The following is a 21,585-nucleotide window of genomic DNA, read 5'->3' on the forward strand; positions in this document are numbered from 1 at the left end:
ATTCAATGCGGAATAAAAAATTACCGTGCAGTAAACCGTTGAGGAGTTCCCTCGTCGAGAATCGATCCTGAGTGCACGGTCAGGTCACGCCTATCACAATAATGCATTGTCATGGAAACTGAAATGACGTGGAAATAGTCCAATCGAAGTAGATGAAATTCAACTTGCAAGATTAGATTACAGACAGAAATATCAGGACAGGTGAAACTAAACAAAAGCTTGTAAAAAAGAAAGTGACCTGGAGGCCCATGCCGATGGCGGTGACGGCGTCCATCTGGCGCTCGATCCAGGGCCCCACGGCGTTGGCCTTCTCCGCGAACTGTCTGCGCAGCGTCTCGTTGTTCTGCTGCTTGCGGAGCTCCGCCGCCAGCGTGCCGTCGCGCTGCGGCACCAGCTGCCGCACGTCCGACCACTTGCGGTTTAGCTCCTGGACATACAAAAAATAATATAATCCAATTTGTAAATATTTTCTGATCATAAAGTTGTTGTTCGCCAAAATACGAACACTGCTCTTGGCTGACAAATATCTGACAAACTCTCATAGGTAAGGATTTTTCCTACAAAAATAGGGACAATACATTTTTACAAATTTGTTTTTGTTAAATTCCGTCCCATTATACTCATAATATTATCATCGTAATCGACTATTATCAAACAAACCATTATCATAACGCATAGAAAAGATCCGTCGTCGTTCGCGATCATTATACTTACATGAGCAGTAAGTGTGGTGTAGGGGTTCTCCAAACCTCCAGGAATTTGGTGTTGCTTAACGATGGACTCCACTTGGTGTACCAAGTTTACTATCGCCTGAAAAAGATAAAGAAAATATTGTAACAAGACATTTAAAAAAAAGCGTCGACTGGCAGCACAGATTTTTATTTTTTGATTATTTCTGTTTTTTTTTTCATTTGGGTAAATAAACAGTAAGGTTTTTTGACTTTCTTCACTTATGTGGAGTCGGCAACTCATAGTATCTATATTAACTCCTTCATCACTCTCACATCCCCGCATTCAAGTAACATTAACAACTGTGACGGAAGACTGGGTTCGCGTCAAAAAGTATATTGACCTGATATTCCTTGTCAGCCTCCCCGAGTGTGGACTTGAAGCGCGCATGCGCGTCCATGAGGCCGGAAATTTCTTCGATCGTGTGCACAATGAACATGTCCACCAGGTCCTCGCGCGTGCCGTCCAGCCTGGGGAACAAATAGTACATTGTACATCGTGAAGAGAAAGGGAGAGAGCACACGAGTCGTTACCGGCACACTGTGTGCCGGTAACCCGGTAACTCACCAGTTGTTGAAGGGCGCAGCACGCTTGGCGAACTCGAGATGCAGCAGGTCGATCTGCTCCAGCACGCGCTCGGCGTCGTCGAGCGCGAGCCGCCGGCGCTGCGTCAGCGCGCCCAGCCGGTCCCACTGCGAGCAGATGCGCTGGCAGCGCGCGTTCACCTGGCCCACCTCGTGGTACTCCAGTGTGCTGGCGAGAAACGTCGACATCATTCACACGTCGCCTTAGAAGAGGGCCATTATTGATGCCGTACAAGGCCGTACATAGCTTTGGTAATTTTTAGGCAATAATAGCATTTCCAAAGAGTCTGTTACAAAATCGTAACCGAATCTTCTTTAAGTTCTTTCTTTACTCCGGGATGCTCGGCTTCTTGGCGAAACTATAAGGCAAGGATTTTACTTGACTTTTCACCGAATTTAAAATCTAATCTAATATCATAAGCAAAATAAAATCAAACCGACTTTTAAGAATATGTTTTGTCTCTTTCTGCCAATGTCAAGTATTGTAAAATTCGATAGTCACAACCAAGACTCACTTGAGCTCCTGCGCGATGGCGGCGATCTGTTCGACGCGGTCCTGGTGTGCGGCGAGGTCGGACTCGAACGCCTCGTGCTTCTTCTTCAGCGCCTTGATGTCGTACAGCTTACATTGCCGGAAGTCCTGAGATTGAAGCATTTCCTCCTTGCCTGCATTGGAAAATTAGAAAAATAATTCAATGTGCTCACCACAATGCAACATGTTCACCATTGGCTTCATAAGCCACGCGAGTAAAAAATATGATAAATTAAATTATGCTCGTACCTCTGGTCCAATCTTCGTGGATGTCAGCTTTGTGCTTGAACTTCTGCGCAAGGTATTCCAGACGCTCCAGGCGCATCATTTCACTGAGTAGCCACTCTTCGAATGCCTTCTCAGCGATCTCCAGACCCTTCCATGCTTGAGCGATGTCCTGTCATACGAAAAAATAGTCAATTCGCAAGATTGGATGCATATACACAACTTTCAACGTGACACCTTTAAGTCGCGGTTCCCCGGGCATAACATATCCTCGATACTCACAGAGACCATCTTGCCTTCGGTGGGCATGTACGCGGGGCGGTTGCTCAAGCGCAGCTTGGTCTGCAGAGTGTTGAAGTTGGTCTCCAGTTTGGCCTTTTGTTCCACGCGGGGTGGCTTGTGTTTACGCCTGAAAAAATAGTGCTTTTAATAAGTAAAAGTTACGTTATTTAGTCTGAATGGACCACGCTGCATGATGAATAAACTATTATAACTATTTGATTACCTTTACTGCCGGGGCACTGGACTTTTCTAATGGATGATAAGAAAGTTGAATCATGATTCTCTTAGGCCCAATGTAGATTAGTAGACGGCGATTGTTGTTTGTAATAGTTCTAATAGTTATGCTTCTTTCATATTTTTTGTGTCTCTAGTTTTTGACATAATGAGAAAATCTGTGTTATACAAACCTGTAAGTACGGTAGTCCTCCAGTTTTTTCTGGCAGCCGGCGAGCGAGTTGTCGGTCTGGCGGCTGTTGAGCCAGGGCATTGTGCGGCGGATCCAGTCCAACAGCTACAAAAAAAAATTATTAAATAAATAATAAATTTTAGCTGGAAATAGGTTGAAATAAAATGAAAAAGTCGTGCGCAATTCAATGCACAGGTAATGTATTTCATTTATCTTACGATTTTTTTCTTTTTTGTTGATGTATACGAATAGACTAAAATAGTAGCCAGTGTCATTGTACGGAAATATCTTCTGTATTTCTTTATTTCACTTATGTTTCTGTCATTTAAGTCAGTTAAAAATATTTTTAGGTAACTTCAGTATATTTTAATCTATATCAATGGAATGGAAGGGAATTTACCATTCACATAGTACCTAGCAAGGTACATTCTGTTAAAATGGCAGACTCCTCCCAAGTTTTATTGTGTCCAGAAACTTATTTTTTAAAATATAATTTAAAAAATAACACTTACGTCACTGGCAAGACGCTCGTACTCTTCCATTAGGCGTTCGTTCTCCTGGTTGACTTTGAGAACTTTGCAGATGCGGTTCGCGGCAGTTTCAGCCTGGAAAATTAAGTGTTTTTTTAATAATATAAAAATATTAGTAAAATCCTATAAAATATATATCGTTAAAGCCTGATTGAATCCCATCCCCATAAAGAAATGTAGGATTTGTAATGTAAATATTTGAGATTTCAAATGATTTCAGAATGGGGGTAACGCCAGTCAATTCGCCGCTAGAGACACTGATGTTGTTTAAAAACGAAATTGAAACTAAATTTTGACGTGTACGGGGAATTGCCGGCGCCCACATTATACATTCATTTTAATATGCAGTAATTAAATTGTTTAGCTCGTCATGAACAAACCTTTTGCGCGCCAGAGAAGCAATGGTAGTAGGAGGAGACGTAGGTCATGACGGCGCGCTCATCTGGCATGGCCGTGTTCTGCAGATCTGACAAGCGGCACGCAAGCGACAACTGTTAGTTATCATGCTTCCACAGGATTAGATTTATCTTACAAGGTTCAAGTTTGGAACACAGATTGACCAGGAAGTACTGGCTGGCAAAAATATTTTAAAAAATAAAAACCATTTGTTTATAACAGTTATGTTGAGTCAGATCGTTAAGATGAGTAGTGTAAATTAGCTATTAGTGCAGATATTTTTACGTGGTCACACTAAAAGTTGTATTTTTGATCACTGTGTCCCAAGCTTAGGTATGCTTATGAAAAGGCAGGAAATATTGACCAGAGATTTGAATTTTAATACATGTTTTCTGGAATATTTCCTTCTTTGACTGAATCAGAACGCTTATGTTTGGACTTGCGTGCTAGCATGATTGTCTTGTGATGAAGTAATTTGTTTCGAGTACGCACCTGGACTATTGATGGTAGCTTTGCTACGTTTCACCAATCTTCTTATTATTGGTAATTGGTTGAACGTTTCACCAATCTTCTTATTATTGGTAATTGGTTGAATTTTAATTAAATTATGAAATTAGTTATCTTGAGGATATCCGATAAAAAATAAATAAATAATCAATAAAACATTAGTAACAACGACCAAACACAAGCATATCGATCAGATTAATGTAGGAATGATGCGTACAGGCGCCAAACTAGGGCAAATTGATACTAATGGAATACTAAACAGCCTGGCAATTCATCTGTTTTCTGCGAAAATTGCGCGATATCAGATTAGCATGTTCAGACAATTACATCGTTAGCAAAAGAACAAAATTGTATAAAGAGATAGAACAGCATTAAATGGCATTTGCACGCATCATATCATTGTTACTGATAGAAAACAACGTTTTTAATACGATAACTAAAAACAAAACATCCAAACAATGGTAGATACATTTTGTATGTTGTTGACATTTTAATTAGGGTAAAATCTGTGTATATATGTATAATGTTTGTTGATGTAACGCTTTCTAGTGTAATAATAACTGAAGTGTATTGTTTGATCAGGATAATAGTTTACAAATACGATAATAATAACACTATTATTATCGTATTTGGTACACACCTAATTACGTTAACGTAATAATAACGGCTGTCCACACAGTTGGCTCCGCACATTCCGATGACATCACCGTTAGTTTCAGTTTCAGTGGCTGCAAAAAATTGATTACGCACGCCAAGACTACTAGGTGATAAAAAAATATCGGAATATAGGAAATACTGTTATGGATTTTTAAGCACTCGGGGTACATGCTATAAGTGACACACAGAGGCCTAGCGTTAAGATGGATTTTTCAAAAGAATCTGCGATAGGCGGCCATTTTTGTTTTCTTATACCTGTTGCGCGCCTTGGAAAGCGTGGTAGTAACATGACACATAGGTCATTATGGCGCGCTCGTCCGGCTTTGGAGTGTTTATTAGGTCTGTAATTCATTATATATATTTGAGAATAGTTAAATCTTCTTTAAGTACATCGATTTACGACTGGTCTTATTTAGTAAAAAAACCTTTAAAAACATGGTAACGTATAGGTTTTTGCGACGAACAAATTCTTCACGCTTGAAAGGATTTGGCCAAAAAACGTCAACCAATAATTTCCTACTAATGCGTTGTTAAACGGGACTAAATGAGTTACCGTCGGGGTCCAACATGCGGGGGATGTCAAGGTATTTCTCAGCGACATCAAAAGCGGTGTTGAGGTTCTCCAGGGGATTGTCCTTGGACAACTTGCTGTAGTCGATGAGGTCGGGCCTGTGCCTGTGGATGAGGGCGCAGAACGCCAGGCCGTCCTTGAAGGACAGGTGGAAGTTCTGGACGTTCACGTTCTTGTATGGCGCCGTTTTGCGCTGGCACCACAGAAGTAGACCTTCCTGGAATTGGAAATGGATTTTTTTCGAATGCTGCTACGAAATCTGATACCGATAATGACTTAGTAGGTACTCAAGCATTGAAAGCAATAGAAATTAAGGCTTCTTACATTACAAGGTTAAATATTTCGAAAAATTTAGTTTCCTGCGATTGTGTACTGAACGATAGATCAATCAATAGATGATGAGTAGTTCTCGTTCTTATAAATCATTAATAATTTAATGTTTAATTAATTAGCGTAATAAATGTGTGGGGTAATTGAAACTTTCTATTCCTGTCTGTACAAACAGGATTGGGAATATACTTCGTCATCATCGATCATTACTTGAATTAACTTTGATGTTGATTTATGAATCACTAGTAGTACCTTAGCGGTCATTTCTTCTACCGAGATGTCCTGGATAGCGAATCGCAGGATGATGGTCCAGATCATACCAAGGGTCATCTTCAGGTTGCCATCTACGATTTCTTCCGCACCAATCGATACCAATTTTACGCCTGAAATTTAAATAATTTATTTTCATACATATATTTTAAAAATAGCCAATGGCAGATCTTTTTGGGAATAAAATAGTTTGGTACTAGTGTAATACAAACATTTTCAAGAATATAATCCAACTTGACACTTTGGGTTGGTATATGTATAGCAGTTATAACAAACTTCTTTTGTCCGTTAATTTAGCTAGATTTATGTATAGTTGTAATATTAGTTTTTCTATCTTGGTAGTGGTGGTGCATGCAATTAGTGCACTTTATAACTATGCATATGTTATCATACTCCTCTATTACTCAGAGTCCTTAAATAACTAACGCATCGCTTTTATTATCACGTTAAATAAAAATGTAATGAGACGAGAGAGGAAAAACGTGGGTAGTGTGCGTGGGTTTATGTGTAATGGTGTAAACATTATTCATCGATTTGCTTATAATCTGTCACTGATGAATCATTAATTTGCTTAAGCAGACTTGGAATAGACAACTTTCTAACACAATCATGATATTGAAATATTTTTACAGGGTGTAGATAGTTATCGCTTATACCAACAATAGTAATCAAAAATGTATACTCCAGACAAGATTAGATTTTCTAACGATCGGCCGAATAATGGTAAACGAAATCATTTTCCTTGTACAATTTCCTTTCAAGTTGAAAGTAGGTATACTAATTGTAACACCAAATATGCCAAAATCAGCGTAAATATGTATCTACATATTAACGCTGATGTTGGCAATGCTATAAGTATATTGGATTATGGAGACAAATCAGGTATGTGATCTCAAACAGCGAAAGGATTACGAGAGAACTCGATAGAATGCTGTCTTTCCATTTGAGGCCGATGGTATTCAAAGATCATTCCTAATCACAGTTGTGTACCTAGAATTAACGACGCAACTACCTAGACGGCATACGCAAACGTGTTTCATAGTATTCAGTATTGTGTACGTCACATTACATAATTATTTATGATTCTTATGGTATGATATTTGTCTCAATTACGAGATATAAGACGAAATATATTAGTCATTAAAGACTATTCTTCTTCAAGACGATTCTTCAAGACCAATGAAGAGATGTTGCGAAGGCCAGTTTTATTATTAACGCTGCTGATTTGTCAATTTTAATTGAATGTAATAAGAAAGATACCTTTAGAGGCGATGAAGTCCAACGCCTTGTTAACGTTAGCAATTTTGTGGAAGCGCATCTTGCCGCGGTCAGGCTTGGGCAGGGTCTCGCCGGAGATGACTTCCAGCAGCAGCATCAGCTTCAGCCCATTGCGGAAGTCGTCCTCGATGTTCTCGATGCCAGTGCCCGCTTTTCTCAAGTGGCTGTTGCACCATGCTGTGAAGGTCTGAAATAAGAAAAAGTAAATAAAAGTTTATACACTTTGCAATGATGGATATTAAGTTATGGAGAAATGAAGCCAAAAACAAATGAAGATAGAGAGAACTGTGAAATTTCTTGGCGAGGGATCATGAGAGCGGTATAGAATAGATCAACAGTATAATATTTTAGTAACTTTGACGTTAATAATTTTTCAGATATAATTCAATTCAATAAAAAGTTTAAAGAGTTTATCAAAGAACATTTCAAGAAAATAAATCTTGCAACGTTCTAAAAGGAAAATGGCTTAAAATATTATGATATAAACGAACGACGGTAATAAAGTCTGGGCGATGTAACATTTTCATAAAAAAGCTCCAATAAATTTAATTTTCTTAGAAAGAAATGAGGAAAATGATGGCGGATTTTGCCATAAGACTCTTAAAAGAGCTCTTGAATTTAATTAATGGAATGAATTTCAAAGATACATTTTGGATCAATTAGAGGTTCCTTACTTTGATTTAAAGATGCTATACATAAAGAGAAAGAAATCCGAATATGCTGCATCGGACTCGGAAATACAATTTTAAATACAGACAAGTGCCGTTAATCGATACTGCATTTGCACCAGGTGGGGGAGCCAGTGAGGGGTGCGACCCCTGACGAATTTGCGAAATTATTAGTACTGGCTCATACCTAACCTCGACCGAGATACGAGAATATGAGATGCCACGTTGAGCCAGTTTTATTTAGCCGGTTAGAAACTATTGTTAATACGAGAGTTGGCGCGAGGAATTCTTGAGATGAGGGCTAGTCAGCGTCAACGCAACTGTGTGGTGTGATAAAATGTGTGATGCGATTTTTTTTGTTTCTTTTTAATCCTATAATTACACCGGATGAAAATTAAATCGAAAAATACATATTTTAATCATTTTTTAATTATTCGTCGAGATCTAAATATGTATTCATAATAAATAAATTAATTTTTGTCTTTGAATATTCAGATTACAATGATCATTTAATATAATGAATAATTGCATCTTGCACATACCTAATTGAAATATGTGAAACTTACTCGTATATTTATTATCACAAAAGAATAAAAAAAAACTTAAAACATTGGCATATCAAGAACCATCGAAGATAATGTAATATAATAAGAATTTCGATTACATGTTTATGTCATTTGTATGAAGTTAGCTGTGTGATTCTACATGAATTGTAAAATAATAAAGACAATGCTTATACATTGCCGTAAGTCAATATTACGTTTCCCACTGAAGTCTTGCTCAATGAGACAATCGGAGAAAAAAGTTAAGTACTAAGATTAGATCATGGTGCTAATAATAACGTAACTAATCATGCTATAACTACTATGACAAAGGATTAGCCAGTAATTATTATAAGAACAACAATAAACATAGTAAGGACATATGTACTAATTACAACTAGGTGCTCATTTCTGTATATGAATGTCTGTTATGTATGTATATGCAAGATATATATCTACTTTTGAACAAGCAAACTATTCTAATAAGCATATTGCGAATGGCGCTCCAATATAATGCAGGTCTGATTTGCCACACAGCCGACTCCAAGGCCGTCATAGATAAATAGAAGTGGGACCATTGAACAGTATGCGTGATTGGACGCTATTGCTTTCGAACCAACAATGCCATGAACGAAGCGTGGCAACTACAGATTTCAACGTGATTCACTTCAATAAACAACATTTAGATTAAAAGAGACAAAAACATTGATCATCAATGAGACTCTAAAATGACAACGGATTTAAGAAATAAATGACGATGTATACATTTTTTATATGATAGAAAAATCATTGCGATTGTGAAAGAAGTCGCGTATAAACAAACGTTTGTGTGAGACGTAAGCAAAAAATTCTACCTGGGAACGAAGGGGCCGCGGAACGCTATTTAAATCTTATTGCATGTGTAATTAAATGGATTTTTGTTTAACACTATCTATAGATCAAGATACAATAAGGTTAGCAAAGATGCTATTACTGCGGAATAGTGACCAAACTGCATTCCCGGCTGTGATAATGAATCATCTTGGAACTCTTGGCAATGGACAGTAAATAATGTCATTACCATCACACTTAACATCATACAGGAGTGACATAATGATGTGGTAGCTTTAAGTCATCTGATTAACGGCAAACTTAACCGTTTCTTGAATATAACTCATCATAAACCAAGAGTATTATCTCAAAGTTAATCTTGATAAATGTTGAAAAAATAAGTTGATGTTTTCGTCTCTGAGCAGAGATTTGATCGTAGATTCGTTATTTAACAAGGGTTCAAAATTAGCTATATTTAAAAAAAAAATCGCCAGGTAACTTTTTCAAATGAAGTAAAACGTCTGATTGTACGCGAAGTTGTTTTTATGGACCTATCTCAACAGTTGTTTGATGATTATTGTGTGTAAAAATTGATTATGAAATTATATTGAATTGATGTGCTTTATGGGTTGCCAGTTGTCAATCAAACGACTTGTAAAATAAATGATATTAATATTCGGTTTCGAGAATGTGGGAAACGTCCCTGAGACAAAACATAGTGACCTAGAATGTGAAAATATCCAGAATCACCTTGCGACTGCTACCACGGCCAGTTCTAAAATAAAGTACTCGTGCGCAGGTATATACTATACAAGACTGCATGTGAATGTAGGATATGTGGATGACAGTACGAAGAATGAAAGGTTGATTCCAATGCTAGAAACAAGGTGACATGTGGCGTGCTCCACTTCGTGACACTAAAAGTGTGGATAGACAAACGTAGGTATCTTGAAGATACATTTGCTTCCAGCTCACGTTGCTTGTTACAGTCGTGATAAAATGCAGACTTCAAATTTGTTGTTCTTTCCTCTCTTTCAAATAAATTGATGTGATACGCTTTAGGTATGGTTGATTTTTGTATTAACTTCAAAAGTGATTCCTATTGGGACTATTTAGGTCCACAGAGATCTATTACAATTTTGCCTTACCTTGATCGTGATTAGAATTCAAACTGACCTTCATAATAAACGGCGAATGTAACTGTTCATACCATACAGGTCACCGAGGAAGTTATTGAGCTCATTGAGATCAGTGGCGACAATCGCTTTGTTTGTACCAACGTCCGATGGCATATCATTGACTATAACCTCGACAATAATCAGTAAAATCATCTCGACAGAAACTACATCACCCTTGTTATAAACGCGATGACTAATACTACTAAAATAATACTAATTAGACTTCTTGCCAAGAAATTTCTTCGCTGATTAAAGTGTACGTCCCTGTGTTTAACTATCTGTTCTTGCTCCTCATTACCTACTTCTAGAATACGGTGGGTATTAACTTTTTCATTACCTGTTTGAGTGCTCTTGGTTACTGTTCTATTCTGTCTTTATATTTGACTTACTTTTTCTTATATAAACTATGAAGTCAAACTACGTTCACACAGTTTACGTCTTTCTAACTAATTACCTGAATTTTGCATTCTCAGTACTTCCCCCAGCATTGCCTCTTTTCATAATGGTACGTAAGTAGACGTTTTCAAATTGAAAAAAAAATGTATTGACTATGCTTCTAAAGCTATTATAGAAAATAAATAACTAATATAACACCAAATATCTATAATTGAGGTATGTAAATATACCGTATCCATACGTATATATAAAATATGTTTGTCTTGACCTCTATTTGTCTCAGCAAATTATAGATGGTCGAGCGAGTTATGAACGTTATGATTTACAAGTGCAATATTCATGAGAGTGCCAAAATGCAGTATTGGCTGCAGGTGAGATGATTTTGGCATGACTTCATATAGGAAATCAACAATATTAATCATCGGAACGACAATTTTGACTAGAGATACATGTGATACAGGCCGCCTTTTTCTTATTTTGGTATTATTTTTGTTGTTTCGAGAAGTGATTCACAATTATGTCGTAGCACTCGTAGGCTTTTAGGTTCGCATGGGGACGTAGGTCCTACATGTAGAGGTAGTAGGACGTTTATTCTAATATATATTAAGCACGACCGCAAGCACATCGTGAAATTGCGGTGACACATTTATATCAGATGCCTATAGACGATAAATATGAAATCTGAAACCGCGTTAGTAATAGCACAGTCGATATGAATGAATTTTTACTACTACGAATACTTTCTTACATTACGAATAATTTTTAAAATTTGTAGGATTGTCACAGACCATTTAGCCTTAAGGATTGTTCAGAAATAAACTGGACACAATATTGAGTTGTATGGAATACCCTAAACCTATATTTTTTACAATTGTTTCTTTATTGATGACAATGTTTGTGTAGAGTAGGCGGTCTTGTAAACAACGCAAAATGTAATTACGACATAAAGCACCCAATTTCGTTGAAATCTGACCATCATCTAACACAAATCGTGGTATCAAATGAGCTACTTCACTTTGGATAAATAATGATTCTACTTATTTATTTATTATCGGCAATCAAAATATCAACTATAAGAATATGATAATGTTTTACTGACCAACGTCAACTCAACATTTGGCGTGATGTGTTTAAATAGGTAGCTTAAATTTGATTCGTTGCAATTGATTAAATATTAAAGTGAGATCATATTTAAAGTATTCGAAAGTGAAGTTATTGGTTTCAAGTTCTACTAACGATGTATCCAAAGAAAATGTTAAGGATAAATACTTTATGAATTATTCAAAAGAGAAATGCTTCGCCATAACATTCGTGTAATCAATGATTCAACATTAAAATTTTTTAGTTTACCATTTGATAGATGTGTTAATTAAGGTTTAAAAAAACAAATTGTAAAAAAAAAACAGTGGCAAAGACCGACAAAGTTGACAGAAAGGAAAACTAATGAACAAGTGTTGAAAATTGTAGGCGAAAACAGTAGACTGCTGAGTGAGTTTGAAAATAGGAGAACACGTATGGCTGTCCACTTGATATGACATGATGCTTTAAGTAACATAATTCCTGAAGGTAATATAAAGGGAAAAAGAGGTCCAACAGATCGAGGAACAGTAGTTATAAGAGTCAACTGCAAAAGGGATAAATAGCAAGATATAAAAATTAGGTACAGGTGAGAATATATATGTAGTTGTGGCGAATACTCTGCCGGCAAGAGACGAGCTCTTGAAAGAAGGTGGTTATAATGTGTTTCTAAAATTTGCAAGTCGTTCGTTATTATAAGTTACATGATAAGCATCATTGTGTTTTATGGTTTAGTTAGAGTCAGGTTCTGTCTTAATGATGACGAAATAATTGAATCCATTTTGATTTAAAATAGATTTAGCACAATCAATAAAGATATAAATAATACGAAGACGAAGAAAAATAGCTAGTAATAATATAAACAAATAACGGATTTAATATGTTAAATGTTGAGAACGATATACGCATATGACAACACAATCGGCGATTACTTTGATGGATGATACAGGCCGGGCTACCGGTTGTCGGAGACAGAAAATGGAGACTGTAGACGTAGTTTCGTAGAAAATATACCGAATTACCTATTTTATTTCAACATCTGCTCCGCTATATTAAGCTATCAAAAAATGCAGAATTTTGGACAGTTTCATGAACTTTAATCGAATCATTTCTAACTCTTATTATTTTCGTTTTTAGTTTAGTTAGCTTTTCCGGAGTCAATAGCTGGCGCTACTACATTCAGACAGATAAGTGCGACACTGACATTAGTACAAGTCCAAACTTCTTTCAGGTTTTCGGCGGAATTTCTCCGTTTCATTTATTAAAAAAAAAAAAACTTTTTATTAGAACACTTCATTGTACATCTAAAAATAACCATGATATAGGTAAAGAAAATAATAGATATGTGAGAAAAATATAAGTTAAAAAATAACAACTTGTACCCACTTCTATAGTTTATTTAATTGTTGCAATGCTTGATGAGCGGAATCTAACGGTGTATGAACATGATTGGCTCAAATTATTTCAATCATCAATATAAGAATACTCGGGTCACTGAGAGTCATTCGATGAATAAATTTCACTAGTCTCATTGCAAGTACTTATAAATTACCTATAAATATGCACTCTTTGATGGATGCGTATTTTCAAATAGAAGTTAATAACAGTTAAAGTTAATGATTTCTATTCGAGGGTATTTGCTGGTCTAATTAGACATTAGTATTTTTTCCTAAATCGTGACTTTCGTGAATAGATAGAGTTATTAACTGAGAAGCAATTAATTTTATACATCGAAACAAACAGTAAAAAATCTATTCGAAGTCGTGACAGTTCCTACTCTATGACGATGAAGTATCGAAATTATTTTTGGAAATGACGAAGCACGGCTAAACAAATAAATAGGAAAATGAAAATACATTCACTACCCAGCACCAACTTTTAATTTTTATCTGAAAGTAGCGATGAAAAATAAGCCATTCCGGATAAACATAGATAGGCAATCTTTGTTCCATTGACAAATGATTTTACAATAAGTAGGTATCGTAGGCAGCAAGAGCGTGGAAGTGACCTGCATACTAATATAAACACACCTGCGAAGGTGTCGGGCCTATTGCCAACAACCCACTATCATTTCGATAAACAATAACGTGCCCGTTACTCGACATCTATTTATAAAAAATAGTAAACAATATGTCTGTTAAAAACTAGGCAATTTACACTGGCAGCATCTAGTCGCTTATCTAAAGACTAAAGATAATGATAATGACCAACTTCATGACGATGAAAAAATATGGCGCGAAAACAAACCATCATTCGCGGAATTAAAAATGAGCAAGCTATTTGCATATGGCCGCTAAATGCCTTACACTCACGTTTTGTGTGTGTCAGTTTGAAGAAAATTGTGATAACTGTCAGGTCCAGTTTCAATACCTGCAAAAGAGAAACATTTAATAAGCAAATGCATTAAAATACCGTCTGCAACTTGTAAGTGAGATGATATAACATGTAGTAAAGAAATGACGAGATATAGCTAAGAATAATAAAATAATTGCTATGGAAACAGATGTTGGAGTTGCGCAGACAAATCCACATTTCACGGGATAAACTCAAATTTATCGCGGACGTTTAAATCCGGTGCCTGGATATTTTCATCACGTAACATTTGAACAAGAATAAACTTCATTCTTTGACTTTGGAACTGTCACGAGATAAAATTGTAAATAAGTACGTTTGGAATTTATTGACTAGCTACAACAGTATACATCCGCGTGGGTAGTAACATCGATCGTTTGCCTATAAACCTATAAAATGTGGTACATTAAATTCTATACATACGGGGCTCATTTGTTGGTGTATTGTGCCTAATCGTGCTGCTTTGCTTCGGTCTACTGACGGCCCTAAGGCGTGTATAAATAAGTAATTCCTGCTATAAACCTACTTACTCACCCGTTGTTGCTAAAAATAATGTAAGATCATGTCTTTCGCAAGCTTCAGATTTGGAATGTCTGCATACTTCCTTATGTAAATAATGATGTAAGCAACGAACGGTCGAATTGGAATCATAGATGGGGGTCATTTGGTATACTGGCTATCATAGTTTATAATAGACCGTGCTAGTGGCATCTCAGTCGTCGTTAACATGTTGATGTTGACGTTATAAACCGACATCAGAACATAATAATTGATAAATGTTCTTATAAATACTTATAAACTACAAATACAACAATTATTTTGTTCAATTTATATGAGGATCCATTTATCACCATATCTGTGTCAATAATCTTTAAGTTATTTTGTCGAGATATATGACAGTCGACCTACATCCCACATGAAAGAGCTACGAACTTCATTCTAAATTCTAAAAATATCGATGTGAGTGACAGGACAGCTTCTTCCGGATTTTTAAAAATTCGTTAAAATAAATTACGGGCTGGTTTCGCAACGCAAGTGGCTGTCGGTAATTTAAAAGTGAACTGAAATGCGAGTAGGGTTAATTCACTTTATAACACCTGCTTCCGGTTTGACAATTTGATAATGTAAGTTTGTATCTATCTGTACAATTACTTTGGTTCATATTGATTATGCAATATTTTGCTCAACTATTATCTACTTACAATAAACCTGTGCATGTAGGTCGACTTAAGCTATGTATGACTATTAATATGATTTATTTTTATCACCAATATAATACAAATATTTTTGGTGGGTGGAAGCTCGTTCCATTTTTGAACCAACTCGTGCCATTACAAAATAGTTCTAGTAAGAAGTGCATTATGAATAGTCTTTTAAATACAGCAGAATACACCAATAAACTAAGAAAGAAAACATTTTATTATCCGTTTGAGTTGTTGAGGAAAGGAAAAACACATGAACTTGCAAATGACAAGATCAAAGGGAAGGAAGGAATTAACATACTGTGCTGAATCCAGATAAATGGGATATGAAGAAGGCTTGAAATATTAATTACGTTAAGTTAAACAAAAATGTCAACAACGTAACAATAAACGTAGCAAGAAAAGCATGTGGTAATGAAATCCCACTATCCCCTATTGTGTTTTCGCTTTTATTACGGGCCGAGTCGTGTGAAGCATGTTGGAAAGCTCCTGAGCTCATGTTGCATGCACTCGTTTCACTTTTGACTCTGTAACCTATTTGGAAACCTGAGAGCATCCTTCAACTTACTTTTCTCTAATGAGAGGCTCTCGAATAAGGCTTCATCCTAGTAAAAGGCACTACAGTTTTTGAGAATGTAAACCACTTCGAAATGAAGCGGTTTGTCTAAAAACGAAATTACTTAGTTGAGTATTGTTAGCGTGATGATAAAAGGTTTCAAAATAAAAGTAAATGTACTATTTAATTTTCCTGTATAACTGATACCATAACATTTGGATAGAAATCAACGCAATGTCAGTTATCAAAAATCAAAGATCCTATCAAAAATATAGAAGGTACATTATGAAGATTTAAAGAAAGAATTAGGTAAAAATTTAGGGCTCCATCGTGAAACTGGAAAGAATCAAGGTAAGGCTCCTCGACTATGCCCTGCCATTATGGTAATCCCCCATGTTCAATGTTCTAGACTTCCAGCAGATTCCTTATCAGAGAGCAACAACCGGTCATGGTTCAAGTGTAACAATGACATTGTTGTATCGATGTGTGTTCCGGTTCCATGTTCAGTTTCTGTAGGACATGATTAGAGAGTTGTGAAAAGAAATCTGCAAGCTAATCAAACTTTTGAATAATTGTCAAATAATCGATGTCTTATTAAGACAAAACCTTAGCTATTAATAATAAAAGATTGCAATTTGAAATTGCATTCGATATGATTTGAAATACAAAATCTATTTGCTTTCGCAAATAATTTTTATATAATAAGGGCCTGTTTTACCACTTTCTGATGAAATATGAAGATATTTTTCACATGATAGAGGTAAGTAAAATACTTTAAAAATACCATTGTTAATGCTACTTCTTCGTTATGATACAAGCTATCAGATGATATTCTTTATACAGTCCCAAGAAAATGGACAATATGTATCTAAAGTACTAGTTTGTAAGGTAAATCTGCTGTTATTTTCTTTCAAGGCTTGTCTAATCACTCTCATTAGACACGATTTGCATCTATTGTTCACTGCATAATGGTACGGTGGACAGAAATATGGAAAACTACAACTAAAACATTAGTTGTGGTACTAATATACCGTCTAGCTATAAGCAGTAACTATATGTTAATTAAGAGGGTAAATGATTACTTGTTGCGTTTGTTTTGCACTTGTGTATGACTATTTATATTTCTTTTTATATTTATACAAACACCAATGGATGTAATGTCAAAAAATCGGAAATAAGAGAAACATCTAATATTGATCACATAATTGAACTTTATAATTAAAAAACTTTGATTGATTGAAACGAACACTTTGATTTAGTTCTTATAAGAAGCCGAATAGGACAAGACTTAAAGTCAAGTAAGGACAAAGAACTACCTTCTATACGTGAGTAGTTCGATGTAGACTAGACAGCCATCTCGCCAGCCCCACAATCGATACAAACAGGGGTACGCAGTGTGCTACATAGTGTACATAGTACTTACACCACGAAGGATTCAGATGATATTTTAAAGCTATCTAAAAAATTCTAGATTTATTAAAAATTTGGTTTATAAGTTGATTGTCGTAATTTAGAACTTCATATGTGTATGTAAGACCATGACAACAGATGGAAGCTTTAAATTTTTGCTATTCGTAGTTTTACAACAATAGTCTACCTCGGGTTATATGGATTTTGCAAAATTAGCTACACTGTGTTAACATCATCATTAGCCTGTTTATTCTATTATGTCGAATTTATTTGGCTCGAAGCAACACAGCAGGACAATGCATTAATTAATGTGCCTTAATTTGGAGCACCGGCTGGCGCCATTTATTTACAATATTTTACCCGTATAGGCAGTGCGTGCCTAACAAAGGAGTATGGTCAGCAGTTCAGGTAATGTCAACAAAGAAACGCATTTATGGTATGATTAGTCATTACATATTATGAGTAAATGTATTCAGGTCATAAATACACACACACAAGGCTCAAATAAGTATTGGCATATAATAATTACAACATGAACCGTACTTATTTACGTTTAAAAATATAAATAAGGTTACCAGTTAACCCACCACCCAAAAAGGGGTTTCGAGGAATAAAACTCGTGTGGTACTTGCGATGGTGCCCCAAATAAAAATAAATACATACAATATAGTTGATGCATTTATACAAAAATTTTGGTAAAAACAGATTCGTAAGCGAAAACTATTTGCTGCGTCCAGTTTTGGCATTTCGCCATTTTCTGAATGATCTATTGTTGTCTATTGTGTTACGTTACCGCACCTACAATGCAATTGTGTGTATGTACAGTTAAAAATATAATGAACTCGAAATAGAACCTATTTGGATAACGAGAGTGATATAAGAATTATAAAGAGGCAGAAACATCTGCCACAGATAAAAGTAATAACTAAATATGGGTTAAATAAACAAATTATATGTATTAAAGAATTTGTAATTTTTGTCTTTGATTGAATGAAAATACGTATTTTGTAGTAACACTCAACATAATCATTCACTATCATTATCTAATCTCGGAAGCATATATTTAAACAATACAGTAGAGATGTCCATGATATTCAGATGTAAGTTAATACTCGTTCTTTTGCATTGATAAGTGATAAAATGTAATCGTTTAACTAAATATTACTGATTATTAAAGGTTTTTGTTGATATGGAGGAATAGATTACAATAAAATGTCGGAAATAGTACTGATTATTTAAATTTTGTTTGCATAAATAAAAAAAAACGTGAAATTTTAACCCTAGTATTTTAAAATCTCGCAAAATCAAATCTAATAAAGTAATTACCAAAATTGAAATATTAATTCAAAACCCAAGTGTGGAATACTCGACTAGAAAGTGTTCTCAAATTAAAACGATTTCGACAATTAATTTTAAAACCGAATGCAGTTTCACTACCAAAAAATGCATCAAATTATGCAAGGTCTAGCTTTATTGGTGAGGTCGGAGTGCTTGGCATGAAACCAGTCGATGTTATGTGGTTCGGAAGCGTCCTACGCATATCGTAGTCTGTATCGAGTTGACACCGATAAGAATTTGACACTGTTTTGACATGGAACACGGAAAGTATTCGGAATTCAAAATATATTAAATTCTTGTTGGTGGGGGGTTTCACCTCCATAATAGATATTAAAAATGAACTTGCTACTAGTGTTTTAATACTTATCGAAATTGAAAATATTTGTAGATAGTGTAACGTCCTTGTAGATTTATATCCAAATTGTTTATTTATCATTTGATAATATACTACAAAGTAAACTTCTGAAATTGTAAGATTACAAATCAAAAAATTCATCATTAAAATCATTACTTCTATTTCATTCTAGCTCAATTTCAGTAGTAAAGGTATTATCTCATATCAAAAATACTTACAGGGTGACTTTACACTCAATACTACACTCGCTTGCTATTGACCAGCTGCTGTATATGCATCTGCAAGGCTCAAGGTTGTTCCCAATGTATTTCGCAATTTCAACCGCCATTCCAGCTGAACGGGGGCTTTAAATGAATAACAACTATAACCAGACCCTACTCATCCAATACAGTAGCTACTGTTTATCTAACAGATAATCGGGACCGTGTTTGTGTGCGGCAGGGACGGTAGATAGAACCTGTAACGGGTTTCTGTTCCTTTTTCTATGGCATTCAAAACAGAATTCAGAATTGTTAGCATTGGAGTTCATATTGTTGACGGATAGGTGATCATTCCTAGAATTGATAAGTACAGTGGGTTGCAGTTGAAATAAGAACAATCTGGCGTATGATATTTTTTATGAAACGTTATGCCGAAAGAATAGTTTAATATCGTAACTTGAAGCTACTTTTCAACACTGTTGTTGAACACTTAATGTGTGTGTTCTTTAAACTTGATAAGTTTTAAATTATAATTATAAATGTAAAAATAAAACTAAATAAATAAAATTATAATTCTTCAATCGGTAATATCACCAGTTCAGAAGCTGTATCATCAGTTCAGAAGTCGAATCATAAGTCAGAAATATCTACGATTTTCTAATTATAATAGCAAGTGAGTGTAAGCAATTTGCGTGGGCGATCCCCGGCTTCGAAAATAGAAGGTGTTGGCATCGGCTGATCTGCAGACTGTACTGTCGATATCGATATCCTGCCGTCTCGACGTACATCATGACTTCAGCGCCCATACACTAAAACCTTTATAATCCTGTCATCTTACATAACACATGAAATATAGTCATCAATAAGTGCAGACAGATTAACATTATAATAAAATAAATTCTAAGCAATGAAAATCGCACTCATAAATGATATAATAATAATAATAATCTTCCACAAAATATTTACAGATTTTACAAGACATAAACAATATGATGTTAAAGTAAATTGAGAAATATCAAATAAGTTAAGTAGTCCACACTTGTCTAATATAATCAATTGTATAAACCATGAAATAGACAATGTTGGGCAACTGAGAGACAAGGTTGACATGGAACTAGATGCAGGCGCGAGCGCAACGCACCTGGGTGCAGCAGTGGGCGGGTCAACGCCTACTTATCTACCTTTCGAAACACAACAGGCACAAAATAATGAGACGCTGCTTCGATCCAACATAATAGACCACTCGGAAGAGGACAGCATTGAATTTAAAAAGCAATTGGATTTGAAATACCCACATATATATTGATTGAGTTAGCTGATTTCAAATAACAGTTGTGACATTCAAATACGTAACATTATTTCTAATCCATTTAAAACTAGACTTGCCCAATTAACTTATAAAAATAAAAGTCTATTTGGTAACACACGTTATCGGGACGGTCCGCAAGGAAACCGGTTCGCTCAAAATTATATTTATTAACGTAGACGTATACTTTGTCCATGTCTGCGGGCTTGTGACTGGTGTCACTTGTGGTTTTACCAGAAATGTATGCGTATGTTTCGAGTTCCGTTTAATATAGTGAGTAATCCTGCGACCACTTTCACTTGTGATCGTACGATCGTCTACTAAATTATTACGTCGACGTTTTAAATTTTGTTATTGTTTAATTGTCGGTTCGTGTTGAACAGTTTATAAAGATTTTGAAACAAGATTAGAAATAGCAATCATTGTTATTACTTAACAAGCAGACACGTTGTATGCGTCAATAATGATAGTCATTTGCAGTGTTAACGTCGCCCTGAGAAGTGGTTTGTCCTGTTATTTGTATTAATTATTCGATCTAGATCTACTAGTTTGTCACTAAATACTAAGGTTTACTGAATATTAATGGTCTATTAGTTTATTGATACCGCGTAAAATACCAATTTAATTACAATTAAGTCCTTGTGTTTAGCTAAAACTAGTTTCATAAGTTGCAAATATGTTAACACGCAGGTTTGTGATTATTTTCTTTCATTTAGGTATTTACGGTTAAGGTTAAGAGATACAAATTATTTAAAAGGTCCAGGAAGGTCTCTTCCTGGACCTTTATTACCTGGATTAAAAACAAAATTTCCTTTCAAATATATCAAAGAGGATCACTTTCTGGTTATAGTTGATTATTATATAAAGTTATCGTCCCGGATGGGCATGCCCTTGCCTG

General features: G+C 35.4%; 1 protein-coding gene across 4 annotated transcripts in view; it reads right to left on the reverse strand.

Annotated features, from left to right (window-relative positions):
• The window catches only part of Actn (alpha actinin), a 29,404-nt gene that overhangs the window by 3,943 nt on the left and 3,876 nt on the right, over positions 1-21,585 (reverse strand). For 2 of the 4 annotated variants that reach the window (XM_053752503.2, XM_053752505.2), the window contains exons 2-14: positions 7,280-7,484; positions 6,002-6,132; positions 5,402-5,636; positions 5,104-5,189; positions 3,271-3,363; positions 2,760-2,863; positions 2,353-2,479; positions 2,095-2,242; positions 1,829-1,979; positions 1,297-1,482; positions 1,073-1,199; positions 715-810; positions 239-427 (exon numbers count right to left, since the gene is read on the reverse strand). In XM_053752503.2, the coding sequence (XP_053608478.1) occupies positions 239-427; positions 715-810; positions 1,073-1,199; positions 1,297-1,482; positions 1,829-1,979; positions 2,095-2,242; positions 2,353-2,479; positions 2,760-2,863; positions 3,271-3,363; positions 5,104-5,189; positions 5,402-5,636; positions 6,002-6,132; positions 7,280-7,484 (1,878 nt within the window). Of the gene's footprint in view, positions 1-238; positions 428-714; positions 811-1,072; positions 1,200-1,296; positions 1,483-1,828; positions 1,980-2,094; positions 2,243-2,352; positions 2,480-2,759; positions 2,864-3,270; positions 3,364-3,668; positions 3,755-5,103; positions 5,190-5,401; positions 5,637-6,001; positions 6,133-7,279; positions 7,485-21,585 lie in introns of all 4 variants that reach the window. The other 2 variants (XM_053752506.2, XM_053752502.2) reach the window with 2 other exon arrangements.

The sequence above is a fragment of the Plodia interpunctella genome, chromosome 12 (assembly GCF_027563975.2).
Source record: "Plodia interpunctella isolate USDA-ARS_2022_Savannah chromosome 12, ilPloInte3.2, whole genome shotgun sequence".
Classification (NCBI taxonomy): domain Eukaryota; kingdom Metazoa; phylum Arthropoda; class Insecta; order Lepidoptera; family Pyralidae; genus Plodia; species Plodia interpunctella.